At 42.3% G+C, this 19,929-nt stretch overlaps 1 protein-coding gene across 9 annotated transcripts in view; it reads left to right on the forward strand.

The window, feature by feature from the left end:
- The window catches only part of GRIP1 (glutamate receptor interacting protein 1), a 550,719-nt gene that overhangs the window by 381,629 nt on the left and 149,161 nt on the right, over positions 1 to 19,929 (forward strand). For 7 of the 9 annotated variants that reach the window (XM_073327851.1, XM_073327855.1, XM_073327852.1 and 4 more), the window contains one exon: positions 6,435 to 6,515. The exons of 1 other annotated variant lie outside the window; for it this stretch is intronic. In XM_073327851.1, the coding sequence (XP_073183952.1) occupies positions 6,435 to 6,515 (81 nt within the window). Of the gene's footprint in view, positions 1 to 6,434; positions 6,516 to 8,338; positions 8,403 to 19,929 lie in introns of those variants that run through there. One more of the 9 variants, XM_073327856.1, reaches the window with a different exon arrangement.

Below are 19,929 nucleotides of genomic sequence, written 5' to 3' on the forward strand. Positions count from 1 at the left end.
GTGCTCCAGGCAGTGTGGTAAGGGGCAGGGAGCAGGGGGGTTGGACAGAGGGCAGGGGAGTTCAGGGGGTAGGGGTGTGGATAGGGGTTGGGGTGGTCAGAGGGCAGGGAATGGGGGGCAGTCAGGAAGGAGGTGGGGGTTGGATGGGGTGGCGGGGGGCAGTCAGGGGCAGGGGTCCGGGGGCAGTCAGGGAGAAGGCATGGTGGTTGGATTGGGCAGGGGTCCCAGGGGGAAGTCAGGAAGGAGAGGAGGGGTTGGATGGGGCAGTCAGGGGCAGGGGGTCTGGGGGCGGTCAGGGAGGGGTGGATGGGGCAGGGGTCCTGGGGGGGGCCGTCAGGGGGCGAGAAGCAGGGGGGTCAGATAGGGGGCGGGGGCCGGGCCACGCCTGGCTGTTTGGGGAGGCACAGCCTTCCCTAACTGGCCGTCCATACAATTTTGGAAACCCAATGTGGTCCTCAAGCCAAAAAGTTTGCCCGCCCCTGCTCTAACCACAAGCTATGGATGTAACCGAAGAGGTCCTAGCAACCCAACCCTTTAGCGTTTAACAGCTGCTACAAATGTAATACTCTGCAGAAAATGAGAGTTTTGGATAAGTCTAACAGATTCCCTTCTGGATCTGATGGCTGCAGAGCAGTAACAAACAGTAGAATTGCTAACCTAATGTTAGCTAGAGCTGACCGAGCAGAAGAAGTGTCATGTAGAGTGGAGTAAGATCTATGTTATTGCCTTTGTGCGTCTGAATTCTGTTCCTGTTATTCATAATGCTCTTCATTATGAGTTTCAGGAATACTAGAGCTGTCATCCTGTGACTCAGATATATTAGCTTTAGGAATTCCAAAGACAGAAAATGTGAGGCATGTGCTTGTTAATTTCAGTCGTTTTTGACAAACTAACTTGTTTGGAGACACTGCAGTTTCAGCAGTAGTGGACTAATTCTTAACAACTCAACACATCCTCATCATCATACTGTCTCTTTAAAAATTACACCAGGATCAATACTTTTTTGTACAGGCGAATATATGGATAAAGCATATGTTTCTGTACTGTTCCCCAAACATGCTACTCGACACAGAACAAGCAACTACAAATATAGAGCACTACAATTTTCTGGTGGGTGCCCAAAATACACTGGCCAGCTTAAGGTGTAATGGCATAACACTGTACACCTGTGTTGGGGTTATATCCCAAACTCCATGGGCTAACAGAGGCTGAGGTTACATCAGAACTCAACATGATGAGAACCTGGAGATGGGAACAACTGATGTCTCTTTGTCTGTGTCCTCAGGTCTACCCAAGAGCAGCATTATTAGGCTCTTGAAAGTGCTATGTTCAGATCTCCTAAATCAGAAGTCTAACTTAGCCCACTATGGGGCCTTTGTGGGAGAGGGGGTGAAGTATACGGGGAAAATGCCTTTAGAGGGACAGAACTCTTCATCCTAAAAAATGTCATCCAAGGTCCCTGTTGCTACAATTCCTTTTAGCTGTTATCTCCGGAGTCTTGAAGTAAAAAACAACCAAACTTGAAATGCATCAGACACATGAATTTGGGGTCAAATCCTCCACCGGCCTCTTTAGCAACAGAGACTTGTGAAACAGGTGCTTTCCCTCTGTGCAAGTAAGTGGTGGAGTAAAGAGGGGGTGTCCCATCAGATGCGAATGGAGAGCAGTTGTGCTATAGAGAGGCAACAGGGTGAGACTGAGGGATCATTGCATGTGAATCCCTTCCCCCCCATCATCTCCTTCCCGTGAAGGAGAGCTAAAATGGCAGCTCCATAACTGTGCTGCAATTTGGGGTAAGAAGATCCCCTTCACATCCTGTAGGGCAGAGCAGTGCACAGCCCAGTTCTCAGGCTGTGTGGTGCTGCCCAGGATTTGGGCCTTACTGTATATTGGCTCCATAGTTATTGCCCTAACAAGCTGCAGTAGCAGCTAAAGCACATACCTCAGGCTGGTTAATAAGGTTTTGGAAGAGGGACTCATGAAGTGTTGACACGGGGATTTGTCTTACAGATTCTTCTTATTGGTGGTATTACAGTTTCAGGCAAAGTTATGTTATCAGATACTTTCACAGTCATCTGTTGTGACACATAAATAATGTAGTCATCTTAAGCCAATTGATGTTTTGAATGCCTGTACTGTACTGTGGAGGAGATATCCTACAACTTTCCTCTTACTCACTGTCTTGTCACTGCTTAGTAATTTTTTTTTTAAGGAGGCTATCAAACTGAGTACAACAAACACCAAAGATCTCACGTAGTACACACTCTCTCTCTCTTTTTTTTGGGGGGGTGGGGGGTGGGGGACTAGGTACAGGAGCAGATACTTGAAATGGTGGGGAAGGGAACAAACAAGGAAGCCCCCATGTATGCATTGTACAGTGTATATGTTTGTAGAAAGAATTTATTATTTTTATTGCAGTAGAATATAGGAGCCCCCATCATGCATCAGGGCCATGTTGCACTAGGAATGATGTACAAACACAGAACTAAATGATGGTCTCTGTCCCAGAGAGATGGATGCTGATAGATAGACTGGGGAGCACAAAGAAACAATGAGACAATATTAATTATAATGATAGGCAGTGGACACATTGCACCAGTTGCCTATACAATATGCAGCGGTGGTGGTGGTCACTATAATCTTTGCAACTAGATATTGTGGTCTTTGCCCTCCAGTGCACAGGGAACGAGGAGGATCTCACTAATGTTAATTATTACAAAATAAGTCATTTGTAAAGATTTCAGTGGTGATAGTGATAGTGCTAATTAATTAGTGTATGTATGTATTGGGCTTTGAAGGTGTAATGTGATGTATATGTAATCACTAAATTTTACCATTGGCAGCAATAATTTTAGAAAGGACAGGTAAAAGAATGAAGGCTATTCTGCTTACCAATTTAAGAAGTTCATATGTCAGTAATCTGTGAGACTTTTCCTCAAAGATTAGTTTTGCATTCTGCTCAGGAAAGATGTAAATGAAAATGTTCTGGTAACTTGCTCAGTATTGTGTACAAACAACTACAAGGAATATGCAATTTGTCTGTCTTCATAGCCATGGAAATTGAAACCTGATAGCTAACATGAAAAGCTTTTCCTGTAGTCATTAAGTTAAGGAATCTGCTAGCATAGCAATTACCGCGGTACAACATAGTGACTTACTAAAAATTGTTTGTTTACCACAGACTGTCTAATCTCTCAGCCAGAGGAAATTTTTTTAAAAAATCCGTTGATGCAATGAATGCAGGTCAAGGACTGCATCTACAGAGCAGTGCTATTTCCACCGTAGTAAAAATGAACACCTGCAGTATGATCTCTCTAGAAATGGGAAACAGCTAGTGAATATAAGAGGCAAAATTTGTAGTTGTGTATATGAAAGTGCTGCAGATAAATGTTTTTGCTCCTCAGTAACAAAACACTTAGTTTAGTGTAACAGAAATTAATTAAAGGGTAGGAATATCTCCCTATGAATGTTAAATAATCAGTATATATTTACATTCAGGATTTTATCTAAATGATATTTATACTCCTGACTATAATCTAATCTGAATAATGGAATGCCCCTCTGCTATGCCACGTAACTCCTCTCCATATAACAAGCCTTGAAATCCACCACCCTTTCACCTAATCTTTAGTTAAAGGTTATGGAGATTATCTGTAGCTTTTTACCCTTTACATTTTTGGGGTGTTGGCTAGAGGTGCAGTGGCTGAGTCATTAAGGTGCTCAACTGCAATCCTGAAGGTTCAAGTTTCACTCAGTCTCACACTGAAAGGCCACCTCCAGTTTACCCCGCTGCAAAATGGGTACCTGCTCCTTTCAGTTAGGAAAGTCAAAGCAGTTGGATGTGATGCTGGCCCCAACACTCCCTTGTGTGTACCATTGGCTATGAAACTGATGTGCCTTATCAGCCATATGAGCCACTGGCTCCAGGAAACTTTGACTAACTGGCCCCTCTTCTCTTCTCTTCTCTTCTCTGATCTTCATAGTGCAACCATCTGCACTGCTTCTTCAAGGGGTCTGGCAACACAAAGTACCTACTCAAATCTACCTGGGCACCTGTGAGCCTTATAAACTTCACTTTGAGACCAGGACCCCCTAAAATGCAGAGAGATACTGGGAAAATCCTGTTCTCACAGGAAATGTTAGTTGATTTACTTATCTCTTTAGAAATAGGGTGTGAATGTCTACTTGTGAGAATTCCTCTTCCCTTTGTCTTCTCTCCAGTCTGCCTAAAGTCATTCATTTCAATTGAATATTTTAACAAGGAACACTAGGACAGGACTGTTTTGTTCAATGGATATTTTTTGTGTATAAGCCCCCTGTTCAGATATTGGTAGTAACCAGACGTCATCATTGTTCATCAGATTATGTGAAACTACATTAATGATCTCTGTTCATTTCTTAATAGAAAAGTTTCACTGCCACAATAGTTACCATCACAGTTGGCATCTTCTATAAGAAAGAGCTAAAGATTGCATGGATGGGGTATCTAAACTTCCCTCTATTGGCGTAGCGTGGGGAACCTTGTACTGCCAGTAGCTGTGCGTTGCCTTTTCTGTGGATGAGAAAGATCAATTCAGCTTCTTTCACAAGCACTAACTTCTCTCTCCAGACCTTCCTTTCAAAATCCAAGAGGACTGTATCCCCTCATACAATAAAGTAGCTTTACCAAAACTGTTTTTTTTTAAGGTGGAAGGATAGATGGTGCTTCCTCCAAAGTCCACCTTTGTCTTAACATAGGCATGACTTAAATCCATTTCAAATATCCTGTCTGTTTCTCTCTAGAGCCTGTTTGTTATGGTTTTTGGCTTCACGCTAGGGTACAGAGTAGCAGGGGCTGTGTTGTTTTTCTCATTATGACTGTATAGTTCTATGGCAATGGGAGTTAATCTTACTGTAGTAGAAGCAATGATATCTTGCAGACCTGATGCACTGAGATGCTTTTAATTATTCGCTCCATTCCCTTCCAGGGGCATGGCTGTACAACAGCCTTTTACCTTGTTGCTAATGTTCAGAAGCTTGTTTTTTGAGTCTGCCTTACTAAGTGGAATTTGTTGTAGAAGATCTGTAGTTTGAAAAAAATGAACTGTTCTTTGTAGTGTCTTTTATCTGAGACCTGGTTTTAAATTATACTGACCAAACCCTTATCTTATTGGAATAAAAATGAATGGTTTACCCTCCGATATAATATTCTAATGGAGTCTGAGATTTTACATGTCACAAATACAGTAATCAGTAAAGAGAGAAAAAAATCTCAAGAGGGTCCATTAGAAAGAAAAATTGATAGCCAAAAATATGTTTATATTATTCATCTACTGATTTTTGATGTATCTCAAGATGTCACTAGATAACTTAGGCTTAGATTCCTTTAGCTATTGATCTGTATTTACACATGGCTGTATGCATATTCTAAAAACTAATTGGTCCTTCCCAATTTAAAGAGAAAAAAGTATGCAAATAGAAATATTTGATAATGCATAAAGAGCTGGTCGAGAACCAGATTAAAGGACCCACAAAGTAGGCTCTAATTCCCTTTTATTTTTTCTTTTGATTGAGAAAGTGAAGTAAACACTATCAATACTAGTGCCTAATTAACACATATAGTTCCTATTGAAGTCTTTCTCTGGTGGTAATTTATATTTAAAGGTGCACTGTAAACTGTTTTTTTTTCCCCCATTGAGAAGGCTGCTATGGGGAAGCAGGAAGCAACTCATTTCTACCTGTTTCTGCCTTTAATGGATGGCCCATCTGCCCTGCTAGCCAAACCCAGTGACTCTCAGAAGGATCAAGGTTGATCAAGAGGAGCATCACCCTTAATCCCACTTAGGCCAGGTCTACACTACAGACCTGCATCAGTGTAACTACATTGCTCAGGGGCGTAAAAATCCACTCCCCAAATAACATAGTTATACCCTCTTCTCTCCCCCCCCCCCCCTCGACCCCCCATGTAGACAGTGCTAGGTTGACAGGAGAGCTTCTCCCATTGACATAGCTACAGCCTCTTGGGGAGGTGGAATAACTATGCTGACAGGGCTTCGTGAGGAACTGCAGGGCTTGTATGTCGCATAGTATATATACTGTTTGGATTATGCTGGAGGAATTCTCATTTATGGGACTTGTTTGTTATGATTTATATGGATGGGACTTTTGTATTAAATGAACCCCACAAGGGCTATATATACTTGGGAAGATTCTTTGGACTATTTCTGGGGTCTAAGAAGGAAGGAAACTGTTATGCCACAGGCTTCCTTACAAGGGTGGGGCTCTCTTATGACAATCCTATAGGACTAATAGTGTTCCTGGTATGTAATCAAATTGTTCCTTTTTGTGGGAGAGAAGTAAATTGCTAGTTAAATCAGAAATTATGTTGAAATACATCACTTACAACGTATTTAAAACTGAAACCTTCACTGTTTGTTTGTTTTGTTTGTTTTCAGATGAAAGTCCCTATACTAAATCTGCAAACCAGACAAAACCACCTGAAGGAGCATTGGCTGTGAGGAGACAGAGCATCCCAGGTAGACCAGCTAGTTTAAATTTTAATTGTCCTCACCCCATTTTCACAACAATACGTTACAAGTTAGAGAAGCCAAATCATTTGTTAGTTTTACCAAGCGGTTTATGGTTTATTATATGGAGAGCTCTAGTGATGCCTTACATTTTCATTATAAAAAAAAAAATAAAAAAAACCTGACTGCTTTTTTCAAGTATTATAATGCCCCCTTGGTTTGCATGGGGCACTTTAACATTCGGGTCAAGGAAGTGCTTTTTGTTGTCCTCTTGGAAAATCTGTTCAGACTGTCTCTGTAGGTGGCGTGTTGTGATCACTGCTTCTGATTGCCTAGGAATTGCATATGTCCCATATTATACCATCCCCACCTCAACTCTCTTGTCCATCTCCCCCATCGATCATGTCTTGTCTTTTAGATTGTAGCCTCTGTGGGGCAGGGACTGTGATTTTCTATGTGTTTGTACAGCCCTAGCACGATGAGGCCTCAATTGGGTTGACCCCCTAGGCACTACTGTAATATAAGTGTTACATAATAATAGTAACTGGGCCAAGTTATAACGTTTTAGAAGCTGACATTTCCCATTAGTCTTTTGTTCAGCAGAGCTTGCTTCAGGCTAACTGCTAAACTCGGTCAACATTACGTCAGCACTGTGCATACACGATGCTGGTATCTCACTCTAGCATGCCACGCAAAGCTGAACCTCCTCTGATGAGACACAGGCAAAATAAATGATGTGGCTACCCCCTCTCCCAACCACAATACCATTTGACCTCGTAGAAGATGCACAGTACTAGATACCAGATACCAGAAATTCAAGTCTCAGTTCTACTAACTAGTGTTTCTAAATCTGTGACTTCACAGCCTTTATTATTGAGCAAGGCCTGATATTCCACTAAGAGGTTCCACAAACTCAGAGCTGTAATATAACAGACCGAGTGCCACTTAGGGCAGGTCTACACTTAAAACACTGCATCAATGCAGCTGCGCCGCTGTAGCGCTTTAGTGAAGATGCTCCTACGCCAACAGGAGATCTTCTTTCATTGGCTTAGTTAATCCACCTCCCTGAAAGGCAGTAGCTATGCCAATGGGAGAAGCTCTACTGTCGACATAGCTCTGTCTACACAGGGGGTTAGGGCGGTATAATTGTGTTGTTCAGGGGGTGTGGATTGTTTACACTCCTGAGCAATATAGTTCTACCGATATAGGTCTGTAGTATAAACCTGGTCTTAGTCACACTGTCTCTGTGGTCTGTGCTGCAGTGCTGAAGGTCCAAGGTTCAAACCCTGATGATATAGTGATGGAGGAAAGCATTGCAGTTGGGCATAACAGAATTATTTTTTTTCTATCCAAAAGAACATAGGCAAACAACTCCCTTCTGCCCCCTTTCATTTAATGAAAGTCAAATTCTCAAAAGTTAGAAAGCTCCAGAATAAAGATTTCCTGTGCTGCCTTTATTCTGTGTGTATTATTATGCAATCTTTAATTACATGGTCCCATACTAGTTTTTCCAGTCCAATAAAAATCAAGATTCAGTGCTTCCTGAGGTGAATACAGATCTCTGCTGGTACCATAACTGGGTAGTATTTTACATCATGAGGCAATAAAACTCAACTTATTAAGTATCTATTTATTATATTGTATTCTTTTGGAATTTTTTTAATTGAAATTGAGAGAGGAGGAGAGAATTATTGAAGTTTAAAGTTATGTATGAAACAGTTTGTGCCACGTCCATCACAGACTTGCATTTAATATGCCTACTTTATTTGGGAGAAGAACGCACACTTATAAGGCTGTGTTCTGTGTTCCCAATATAATCCTTGTGGAAGAAGTGAGAAGAACCAGTGTCTAAAAGTCTTGTGCTTGGCAGAGATTCTTCCAGTTTCAGCCTTGAATGTGAGTAGCATTTACACCATCTCCGGTTGATGAGTGTGACGGGAGTGCTCTACTTACTGCTGCAATGGCGCCTCCTCCTGGCTGTTCTGGGGATTAGCTCCATGATGCCGACACCACTTCTGTTGCACACTGTCTCTCTCTGTCTCTCTTGGTCAACAGCTCCTCTCTCACTCCAGGAGCTGCTGCTGCCTCTTTGTTACTCAGCCTTCCAGCCAGGTCACTCAGCATTCCCCACTTCAAGCATATAATCTTTCAAAGTCTCTTCTGTTCAAGGGGCCTCCGGCAGTTCTCACACCCAGTGCCCTGACCCTGTCACTCCTCCAGTGACCCAGGCAATCTTCCAGTTCACTGCCCCACCAGTGCTACTTCCCCAGGGGCACATAGGGGAACCCAGGCCCACCCTCTACTCAGGTTCCAACCCAGGATCCCTAGAACATGCAGCCAAGCTCTGTTTAGTCCACAACCTTGCTGCTTACTCCCTGGGCTCTTCCTACTGTGTATCCCACTGGCTCTCTTCCCACCCTGCTTTCTTCAGTGTATGCCTTTCCCACAGGGCTAGGCCCCCAGGGTCCTACTATTTCCCTTGGTTCCCTCCTTTCCTCTGTACTAAACAGAGGCTGACTGCAAAATTCCTCTGGGAAGCCTTTGCTGCTACCAGATTCCTGGGTTTATACTGACTGTGCCTACTTCCTCTTCCTTCACAGGTGAGCTTCCTTGCAATTAGCTCCCCAAGCAGATTATCTCCCTCATTTGCGGCTTAATTGGCTGATTGGGCCCACCTGGCCTAATTCAACCCTCTCAGTACCACTGTGGGGGGTACACCCCATCACAATGAGCAATTAAAAAAACCTGGAAAAAGGAGGTCCTTATCTTTTGAACAAAGTACTCTTCTCCATCTGCCTATCCATTGGGAAAATAGTCTTCAAGAATCTTCGGTAGAGGAAGTCCCTTAAATTTTTCTTCGGCTTCTGTCTCTGTGTATAAGAGAGAATTTGTTCAAATCTGAAGGTGAATTGACCATTTCTGCCTTATTCGAGAGATGCCCTTGGCTCTTAAGACAAAAGCTGACAGGAGGCACAAACAAAAGGTGTAACCCTACTGGGGTGTAATGTATATCTCAAGTTTGAATTGGTAGCCAAGCTAAGAATGGTTGCAACAATCAACCTAACTTCAATGCCTAGAAAGATACTGGAATAAATTATTAAACAGTTTTAAGATTTAGAGGATAATAGGGTTATAAGGAATAGCCAACATAGTTTTGTCAAGAGCAAATCATGTCAAACCAACGTACTTTTCTTCTTTGACAGGGTAGTGGCCTAGTGTAGCGGAGAACAATAAACATGATATATCTTGATTTTAGTAAGACTTCTGAAGCAGTTTCACATGACATTCTCTGTCTTTTTATTTTCTTAGCAAGGAAAAATCAAATCCACAGCTACAAAATGGGGAATAACTGGGTAGATATAATATTGCTGAAAAGAATGTGTGGGTTATTGTGATCAGAAATTGAATATGGGCCAACAGCGATTCTAGTTAAGAAAAGGCTAATATCATTCTGGGGTGTATTAACAGGAGTGTTGTCAGACACAGAAAGTAATTGTCCTATTGTACTTGGCACTGGTGAGAACTCAGCTGGAGTACTGTGTCCAATTTTGGGCACCAGACTTTAGGAAAGATATGTGCAAATTGGAGAGAGTTCTGTGAAAAGCAACAAAAACAATGAAATGTTTAGAAAATGTGACGTATGAGCGAAGGTTTAAAAAAATAGCATGCTTAGTCTTGAGAAAAGAAGACTAAGGGGGTACCTGATACCAGTCTTCAAATAAGTCAAGGGCTTTTATAAAGAGGATGAGGATCAATTATTCTCCATGTTCACGTGCAGTAGGACAAGAATTAGTGTGCTTAACCTACAGCCAGAGAGATTTTGGTTAGATATTAGGAAAAACTTTCTAACTATAAGGGTAGTTAAGCTCTGGGATAGACTTCCAAGGGGAGTTGTGGAATTCCCATCATTGGAAGTTTTTAAGAACAGGTTAGATAAACACCTGGCAGGGATGATCTCTGTATACATGGTCCTTCCTCGGCATAGGAGACTGGACTTGATAACCTCTTGTGGTCTCTTCCAGCCCTATATTTCTAGGATTCTATAAGTTGGACTGGAGATTTGATCAAAAATTACAGAACAGTCAAGGTAAACTTAGTAAAAGTCACAGGTTTAAGGAGAAATGGAATGTAAAGTCACAGGAACGCCACTGAAAGCGATGGGGCCACATGATGGAGGGGGTAAAGTCCAGTCCTGCTGTTAGGGTGGGATGTCCTCTGGGGATCTGGTCCTGCCCATGGATGATGATTGGCCCTGAGGGGAGGTGGAGGCGCAGAACAATCCAACTCCTCACTCTCCCTGCAGCGGCAGCGCCTGTCTCAAAGGGCTGGCCCAGCTCCTGTCTCCAGCCCACTGGCTCTCACACAGCATGCATGTGGGGCTTTCTCCCATGATCCCCCACTCCTTTCCTGGCTCAGGTGCTGCTGGATCACCTGCCCTGAGCTTTTGTGACAGCAAACATGGTCAGCCTGTGGCTCGCATGACCCTTACACCTCTGCAGCCTGTGAAATCCCAGACACAAGGAAAAGTTGTGGACAAACTGTAAAGTCACTGTATCCATGACATTTTTATCAACGTGACAAACCTGCAGCCCAAACCAGGCATTTCATGAAATAAATGCCCTGTGTTTAATTCCATTTTATCACCAAAAGCAGGGAATGGATTAAACATCTCTTTGGAATAGAGCTTGTTTTAGATACACAGTGGATGCATTATTCATATGATGAGGGTATTTGTCAATTTTATCATGTCTTTGGATGACCCAAAAACAAATGACTGATTCTTTCATTGGGATTTATCGAATTTCTCAAAGTAATGATAGTTAATTAAAGTGATGTGTAGTAGTATTATACCCAAATTGCATTTTAAAACTTAGAATTCATGCTGTGTGTGTGTATTTATTTGAATCACTGGTTAGCTCTGCAGTTTCTTTTCTGTGGTAAAATTAATCCTGAGTATGGAGGTGGTGTTGGCACTGACAAACAGGTTACAGAGTGAGAGACAGATTATTTCCTCTCATCGCAGCAAGATGCCTGCATAATTCAAATTCAGACTGGCACCTGATGTATTATGCAGCTGAATTGTAATCTGTCTGTGTACTAGATTGCAACATCCTTTGGGCAGGGACTCTGGCCCTGATTCAGGTAATGATCCCTATTCAGATCAGCACTCCAGCACCTTCATAAAGCAGTGCTGCCAGCCCCATATTTTCAAAAATCACAAGTCAGCCCCACAAAACCATGAGACTTTACAAATAATACATTTTTGTTTTTTTTTCTTATTTGCTCCTGATGTTTGATCTTTTAGTGTTCATTGTCCAGCTTTTCTCTGCAAGCAGGAGGACTAGAAATCTACTTTTTTTGACTGAAAGCTGAGTTTCTCATCCTCTCTCATTTCTGCAGGAGATGGGAATTAAGAAAAACACCAAATATTGGGAGAGTAGTGATAAAATTGCAAGAGTGGGCAAAAGAGGCCCAATGAAGTCAATAGGATTTAAGCACATACCTAAAGTTAAGCATGTGCTTAAATGGTGTCTGGAAAGGGATGGACTCAAGCAAGTTCTGCAGTGCTTTCCTGAATAATAATGTATGTCTCCTTATCTGTTTGAGTAGCACAGAGGAGCAAAATAATCATTGTAAAATAAGGATTATATTTCTTTGAAAACCTATTAAGCCAAATGTGTTTAGCATGGCAGATTGTTCGTAATTTGACGTTTCAGTGCTTGAAATGTTCACCAAAATACTGGGGAGAACTTTTGAAAACTGTAATTTTTGGCAGGTGTTGTAATTATTTGCAGCTTTACTGACTTAGAGATGGGAATTATAACCATATTGCTTTCTCTTCTCCGAGTGAAATCCTGTACACAGCACTCAGCCCGAGTAATTGGGCTGCACAGTGGGGACCCTTCCTGGGCAGGAGAAATCTCCTTTGCTTTAGGCTACAGAGCAGTAATGTAGCTGCAGTAGCTTCTGCACTGCCTGATCTACTCAGCAGCAGTTCCATGCTGTCCTCCTTAACTCACTACTGTCCTACTTCCCCAAAAAATACTGTGTTCCTGCAGAGCCTGGGTCCATGATGTGCAGGGGGTGTTGGGCATTGTCAAATCTTGCTCCCAACTGCCTTTCTGTGCCAGAATGGCATCCGGTCCACTGAATACAAGGCCTTCTGCACCCATGGTGAGATCAGGAGTTACCTTCGTAGAGCAGAAGGAGGAACAAGTGTGCAGAAGATGAGAGCAAGTACAATCTGATTCATTTTATGTAAATGAGACGACCCTATTGTGCTCCTGGCAATTGTCACAATGGACAAAGTTTGGATTTTCTTCAGCTAGGTTGTGCAGTAGCAGCTTTTTTTAGACTTGCAAAAGGTCCCAGCACATCCTTTTAATCTTTATCAAAACAAGCCGGCTTTACTTTTGGCTTCTGTTTATTTCAAACTTTACAAGCGTTCAGGTATCTGGTGTGTTCGACAAACCACGTTCACTGATACAGTATTAGCCTGGCTAATATTTTATTCTTTATAAAAGTATTAGATATTCTTCATTGGCTATCCATGCTCATGCAGACTGAGAGAAAGTTCTTCCTTCAGAAATAAGTCACAATATCAGAAATTACCTGTTCCATAGGCCTTATCGGGGAAGGAAAAATTTAGAGCATACAAGAACTTGGTGTGACCCAATCACCTCTTGGTGCCAACTGGCAGATGGCACAGGGGGTTCATAGTCTTACAGGAATCCTCTGGATCGGAAATATACATAATAGTTCACTAAAGGGTGGCATGTAAGGTCCCTACCAAGAGCCAGTAGAACACTGGTCGTCATAATCACTGCAAAATGTATATACAGATAATATTTAAGGAGTTATGTATCTATGCTGAAAATTGTGTTCTTAAGGTATGGGAGTTCTTAGAGTATAGAAGGTGTCATACCTCGGATGTGTTCCTTTCAGACAGGAGATAACAGACACTTCTCTGTTTGGTCTTGTGTGTATTGTGCATTGTATGTCTGACAATGGATGCCTGTTGGCGTACCAAGCCAGGTACCAAGGATAAGATTGTGAAATCTACAAGAAAGAAAAACTACAGGAAAAGACAATCAGCAGGGTGATGTCTTGTTTATAACTAAGATCAACGGATTAGTTTTGTATATCAAGTAATGCAAGGAAACATACAGTATCCTTCACTGAGGAGACAAGCTAACAGACCGTTTGTCTTACAAATGGAGGGTCACACCAACCCTCGCTGTAAAATGATGAAAGGACTTTGAGTGAGCATTGCTCTATAAAACAGGAAAGTATCTAATTTAAGTAAGTCTAGGTTCTAGAATACATGTTATGGGTTTATTTTATATATAATCATTTGTTTCCAGTACTACTACTTGCTGAATTTATGTACTCTGTTAAATAAATTCTTACTTGATTTCACTATAAACATATCTAAATCCTCTGTGTTAAGTGGAGTGGTGATCTGAGGTGTAACTGGTAAACTGGGGTGCACTGCTTCTTTGGAGGCAGTGAATCTATGAATACTGCCAGTGTCCAGTGGGAGAGGGGCTGGACGTTCCAAGGAGATGGTCGGACGTTCCAAGGAGATTGCTAACCTGTAGAGCAGTGTTCTTCAATTAGCAGCCTGTGGGCCAGATCCTGGCCACAAGTGTTCTTCTGTTTGTCCCACTAGGCTTCAGCTGTTTTACCCTGCTTCCTGCTGGGGGCTCTGTTGTAAGAACAGCTCTGCTACCCCAACTTACCAGCTTACCCCAAGCTCCCAGTGGCTCCAGCCCTTTCCCTCCCCAGCTGCAGAACATCTTCCAAACTGGCAAATGCCAGCCAGGGCAGGGGAGAGGGTTGTACTTAGAGGCAGGACAGGGATGCTGCAGCCAGGACCAGTCAGGGGAGCACAGGAGCCGGAACTACCAGCAGCCTGGGATGGAGCTGAGTAACTGTATCGTCCTTGGTCAGAGCCAGGTGGCAGGGTCATCCTTACAGCAGTGTCCCTAGCTGGGAGCTGGAGTAAAGCAAAGGCAGGGGGAGCCATCCCTTGCTCCCCAGGCCTCCCGCACTGCCCTCCACTTCCTTGCAGCTCCCCCAACTCAAGCAGTACTAAGGAGGCTCCCGTCTCCTGAAGCTACTCCCTTTTCTCTGTCCACCCTCGGAACCAAAAATCCTGTTTTCCCATGTGAGCATGAGGGACACACTGCTCATTTGAATAATCAGGATTTTGGGTCAATTTAAAATTGGATACACAGACTTTACCTGTACATGGCATGACAGAAAACAGAGGGAAAATAAACTGAAGTGCATCCCAAAATGTGCCCCTGATTGGGCTAGCAGTCTGCATGACAATGTACCATCTTTGGTACATGTGCCATAGGTTGCCAGTCCCTGCCACCTAGGTGAAGAATTGACGTGCTTCCACTAGAGAGCCCTCCAAGATTTGGACATTGCCTTATACTGCGCCCCACCCCCCCTCGAAAATGTAATTCCATACCACTGCCGTAGAGAGAGCAAGAACAGGGCCTCCGCAGACCTGGGACGGGAATGTTTGTGTTGCCTGTGGCCAGTGCAGTCAGGGAGCTGACCCACGGCAGGCATGGACAAGGCTTCCTCATGCTAAGGGCAGGTGATAGCGAGGTGCCTCTCAACCTTGGGTATCCCTGGAAGCGTCACATGTGGGAAACGATTTATGGTGGTAAGTATGAGACTAGGAAGTCAAATGGCACCACCTTGGTCAGATTACAGATGTCACTGACCTTTTCTTGTGAGCAGACAAGTATATTTTTCTCTTTCCTTCTACACTGCATTTTATCAGCTTAAAATTCTCACACTTGCCAGCAACTGGAGAAATGTTTAGCACTTAGAGATCCATTAGTGTTCACCTAAGCAATCAGTGATACTGTGTGTTTTGAGTGATTTCCTACGAGAAACGGATTTTTTGACCTGTGAAATGCAGCTGACCTTCTAGTAAGTGTCTCTATACCTGCTGTTCTCATTATATTTGCAAAGACGTATTCTGATTGTCGTTTTTGATGACATACTGAAATTGTCATGTTTGTTGGCTTCCCTACTCACTATGTATGTCAGTAGTTTGACTGGAGGCTTTTGAAATAGTTTTTGAAACAGCTGCAGAGCTCCCTACAACACTGAAAACTCATCAGTTTTCTTTCAAGAATTTAACATGAAATAAAACATGATTTTCCCCTAAAATTTATTGTGTTGGTATCATTGCACAAAAAGCCACAAAAGCAATTTTATCTGTTATAGAAAATGAAAAAAGAAACCCCTTGATTGTTACATAAACAAGATCATTGTTAGGACTACATTTTAGTCACTGGTATTTTTAGTAAAAGTCATGGACAGTAAACAAAAATTCCTGGCCTGTGACCTGTCCATGATCTTTACTAAAAATACCCACAACTAAAACTTGGGGGGAGCTGCCCAGGGACACTGTGGGTGTTGGGGGAGGGTGGACCTGGTGCTCAGGGGGGCAGGTGGCAGCGCACAGCCCAGGACCCCTGCTGGTGCTAGGGAGGAGGTTGTCGGGGTTTGCAGGCTCCCTACCAGGCTCCCCCACCCCCAGCAGCAGAGTTTAGGTGTGGGAGGGGTCAGAGGGTTGGGGCACAGGACAGGGTGAGTCAATCTCTGGGTGGCACTTACCTGTGGGGCTCCCCAGAAGCGGTGACATCCCCCTCGCTCAACTCCTAGCCAGAGGCTTGGCCAGCTGCCAAACCTAGGGAGGGAAACAAGTCAGTGTCAATCTTAATGAATATATTTGCTTATATACTAATGTGATGGCTGCCTTTAGAAATACAAATAATAGACATTTCCTGGACTTTTTCGAAGGAGAAAATCCTCCTGAATTTGTCAGAGAAAGTGAATCTGTTGTAAGAAATTCTGTCTCCCTAATATGATAGGTAGAAATGTATAAATGGTAATAACAGCCAGCAGAGGTTCTGCTTTATTCGTTCAAGGTTGGAGTAATGTGGTGGTCTCCTGGAGACTTTTGGATTTTGTTAATCACGTACCTGCTTCAGTCTTCCTTCAATTGGCAGTTTTTCTCTCTTTTTTCCATTGTGGAGTTTTAGGTAATGAAGTTGTTCCTCTAAGGCATCCTCTACAAACTTTTTTAAAGACATTAATGGAACATTTATAAAAATCTCCAATTCAGTTTCTATATAATGATTATATGGGGCCTGATAATAGCAAGGGAATGAATAGTACGTTCACTCTGCTGAGCAGATCTGTATACCAAAGTATATTTACTGTTTATTCAATAATTTATTATGTATCAGCCTTTCCAATATGAAGAAAAAGTGACCTAATATGTATTTCATGTTGGAGAGGCAAAGTTAGCCAGTTTTTTCCAAAAGAGAATCTGCTACTTCCTTTTACTTTTGGTGGAATAAAAGACGGTAACTATATTTTTAGACAGGTTTCAGAATAGCAGTCGTGTTAGTCTGTATCCGCAAAAAGAAAAGGAGGACTTGTGGCACCTTAGAGACTAACCAATTTATTTGAGCATAAGCTTTTGTGAGCTACAGCTCACTTCATCGGATGCCTTTTCTTTTTTATATTTTTAGAGTTCATATGCCTTCCTTGATCGTGTGTGTGTGTGTAAAAGAGAGGGAGAGAATATGTATATGGAATACATAATAGTGTGAAATAAAGGTTTTATTGACAGAAGTTTGGGATGTCCACAATGAGTGGCAAAGCCACAAGTGAGTTAGGGGGTCATTCCAAACTAGCCTTTGCTTCCTTCACATTTAAATATACAATGGAGGAATCAAGGGCTCTTTTTTATGGAGTATACTTTTAACTCCACATTCACTTCATAATGTCACTAGACTCTAATACACCTAATTTTGATACAAGGGAATGTACAGTTCAGATCTCTATATTAGAATAGAGGGTGGCTTTGATAATTTTTGAAGTAAAATACAACATGTTTGTAGAATGTAGACATTTTTTTCTTTTGGGTACTGTTTTTTATCCTTGTGCAACCTTCAGACCTTCTCTTCACATTTTATCTACATGGCTGTTTATGTCCTCTAGTGTGATCATACAGTGAAGAACCAATGAAAGAGAGCTCTATCCAGTAGCCGCGAATTAAAACTGGTACAGAAAGTTAAACTGTCCCTGTTACAGAGGAAGTCTGACCAGAAGTAAAAGAAACACGAACACAACTTTGGGGGGGAGAAGGGCACCATACTAAAATCAAGAAAGGAATGCTGTAATTTATAAGCCAGAAACAGTATCCTGAATTTACTTCCCTAAAGTGGACAGAGTATATACTGTATTGATCAAGGCTGGGAGAGGTGCCAAGCTCCAATATTAATTGATTATATCAGTGGAGCAGTTAGAATCCGCGCTTGAAAGTTGATAACCATGAGACAACAATCCACCACACAGTACAACTTTCTCCCACAGTAGATGAGATTGTGACTCCGAGCAATTGGCAGATAAATAATATGGAAAATGAGCTAACCTCTGTCAGAGGAAAAACAAGGTTTTGGAAAACAAAGAACACACACGTTACAGCTGAATTATAGGTCTCCCAGAAAGCCATGAGTGATCAGATCCTGTCAATTTCTGTAAAGAAATGATCCTGGAAGTTTTGCTTATGTAAGCAAAACTGAGAGATCAAAATTGATAGAGCTCCTAGAACACCCACAGGGGAATGTTGCAGATGGACCAAGACCATAGTGAGACTGCATCATTACCATGAAATCTATTAATGCTGCAATATGTCTGACGTTTTAAAAACAACCAGGGCTGAAGCACCCACGGAAAAAAATTAGCAGGTGCATAGCACCCACCAGCAGCCAGCTCCTCCCTGCCACTCAGCACCTGCCAGCAGCTCTGCTGATCAACTCCTCGCCATCCCACCCAGTGCCTCCCACCCGCCGTGATCAGCTGTTCTGCAGCATGCAGGAGGCACTGGGGGGTAGGAGCGGGGAGGGGACGGAACTGGGTGGGAAGGGGCAGGGCAGGAAAAGGCAGGGTGGGAGTGGGGACTTGGAGGAAGGGGTGGAGTTGGGGTGGGGTCTGAGGCTGAGTGGGGGTTGAGTACCCCCAGGCAAAGGAGGAGGCCAGCGCCTGTGGGCAAATGTGTATGATTTTTCTAAAACCTTTCAGATTGAGTTCTGGCCAAAAGGGTGGGCCTTTAATAAAGTCAGTAAAAACTTAACATTTTCCCAGTGCATTTGAAACTCATTGCAAAATTGTGCCGGCAAAATCAGAGGCCCAACAAGCCATTCACATACCATCCTGATAAATGTGGTGTAAAGATCTAGCGAGACTGTTAACATTCTGGTCCATTACTCTCTATATGTTAACAAAAAGGAAATATATAATAAAAAGCAAATGGAGTTGGAGAACACATAGAAAGCATGAACTTCAGATTACCCCACAACAAAAAATAATAATATTTAAACAAATAAGCTTGAGTTAAGTATTATCTGAGATAACCTAGAAATGCTTGTAACTGATGGTACAAAGTGCTTTTCATAATCCAAGTTTCAAATAGTATGATCCTCACAACATTTCTGGGAGGTAAAAGTCCCCATTTTCCATATATAGAAACTGGAGTAGGAAGCTACAATATTCCATTTATTGACTGATAAATAGACAGATTTCAATATTTTAATGACACTAGTTACTAATATTTTTTTTCAATAGTAGTGGCTAATATAATACCTGAGAACCAGATGGCCTTTAAGCACAGCAGTTCATCAACTTGCATTTTAAAAAGACACCACCTCTCATTTATTTATTTATATCTGGTTTTATAACACATGTATCCTTTGCACAACTCTTTGGCTCCCTTAAAACATTATAAACATAAAATTAATTCCACAAGTTCATAACAACTATCAGCAATTAGAACTAGGCAGATGTTCTTTGGATTAATTCCCAACATCCTCCATAAATTGGAGGAGCTGAGAAATACCACACTAGCTTTGAGATATAAGATACCTCTTATCCAAAGAACTTGTGCCAAACCTCAGTAAGCTAATGAACCTTTGAAACATGGCCTAATGATCAGCTAACTAAGGCTTTGTCAAACCAACAAGGGAGCAAGTTCCAGAATGGAGCTTGCTGTATGACTGTTCTCCACGATGCTTAAGCCAGGTCCATACTAGAAACTTTTGCCAAGATAGCATTGTCGGTTAAGGATGTGGATTTTTTTTGCTACATTTTTTATACCAGCAAAAGCCCTAGTGTAGGCATAGTTATACTGGAATAAAAATGTTTTTGCCTGTATAGCTTATTTCACTTGACAAACCACTACATGGTGTATTTGCAAAAGCACTTTTTTTGCTAGCAGTGTCCACACTGAGAGGGTTGTCTGTACCAGCAAACCTTTTCTAGCACAGACCTGGCCTTTAGGTAGCTTATTTACAAGCAGAAAAGCTTCTCATGGGGGTGGAAT

Source organism: Lepidochelys kempii, chromosome 1 (assembly GCF_965140265.1).
Source record: "Lepidochelys kempii isolate rLepKem1 chromosome 1, rLepKem1.hap2, whole genome shotgun sequence".
In the NCBI taxonomy this organism is placed as follows: domain Eukaryota; kingdom Metazoa; phylum Chordata; order Testudines; family Cheloniidae; genus Lepidochelys; species Lepidochelys kempii.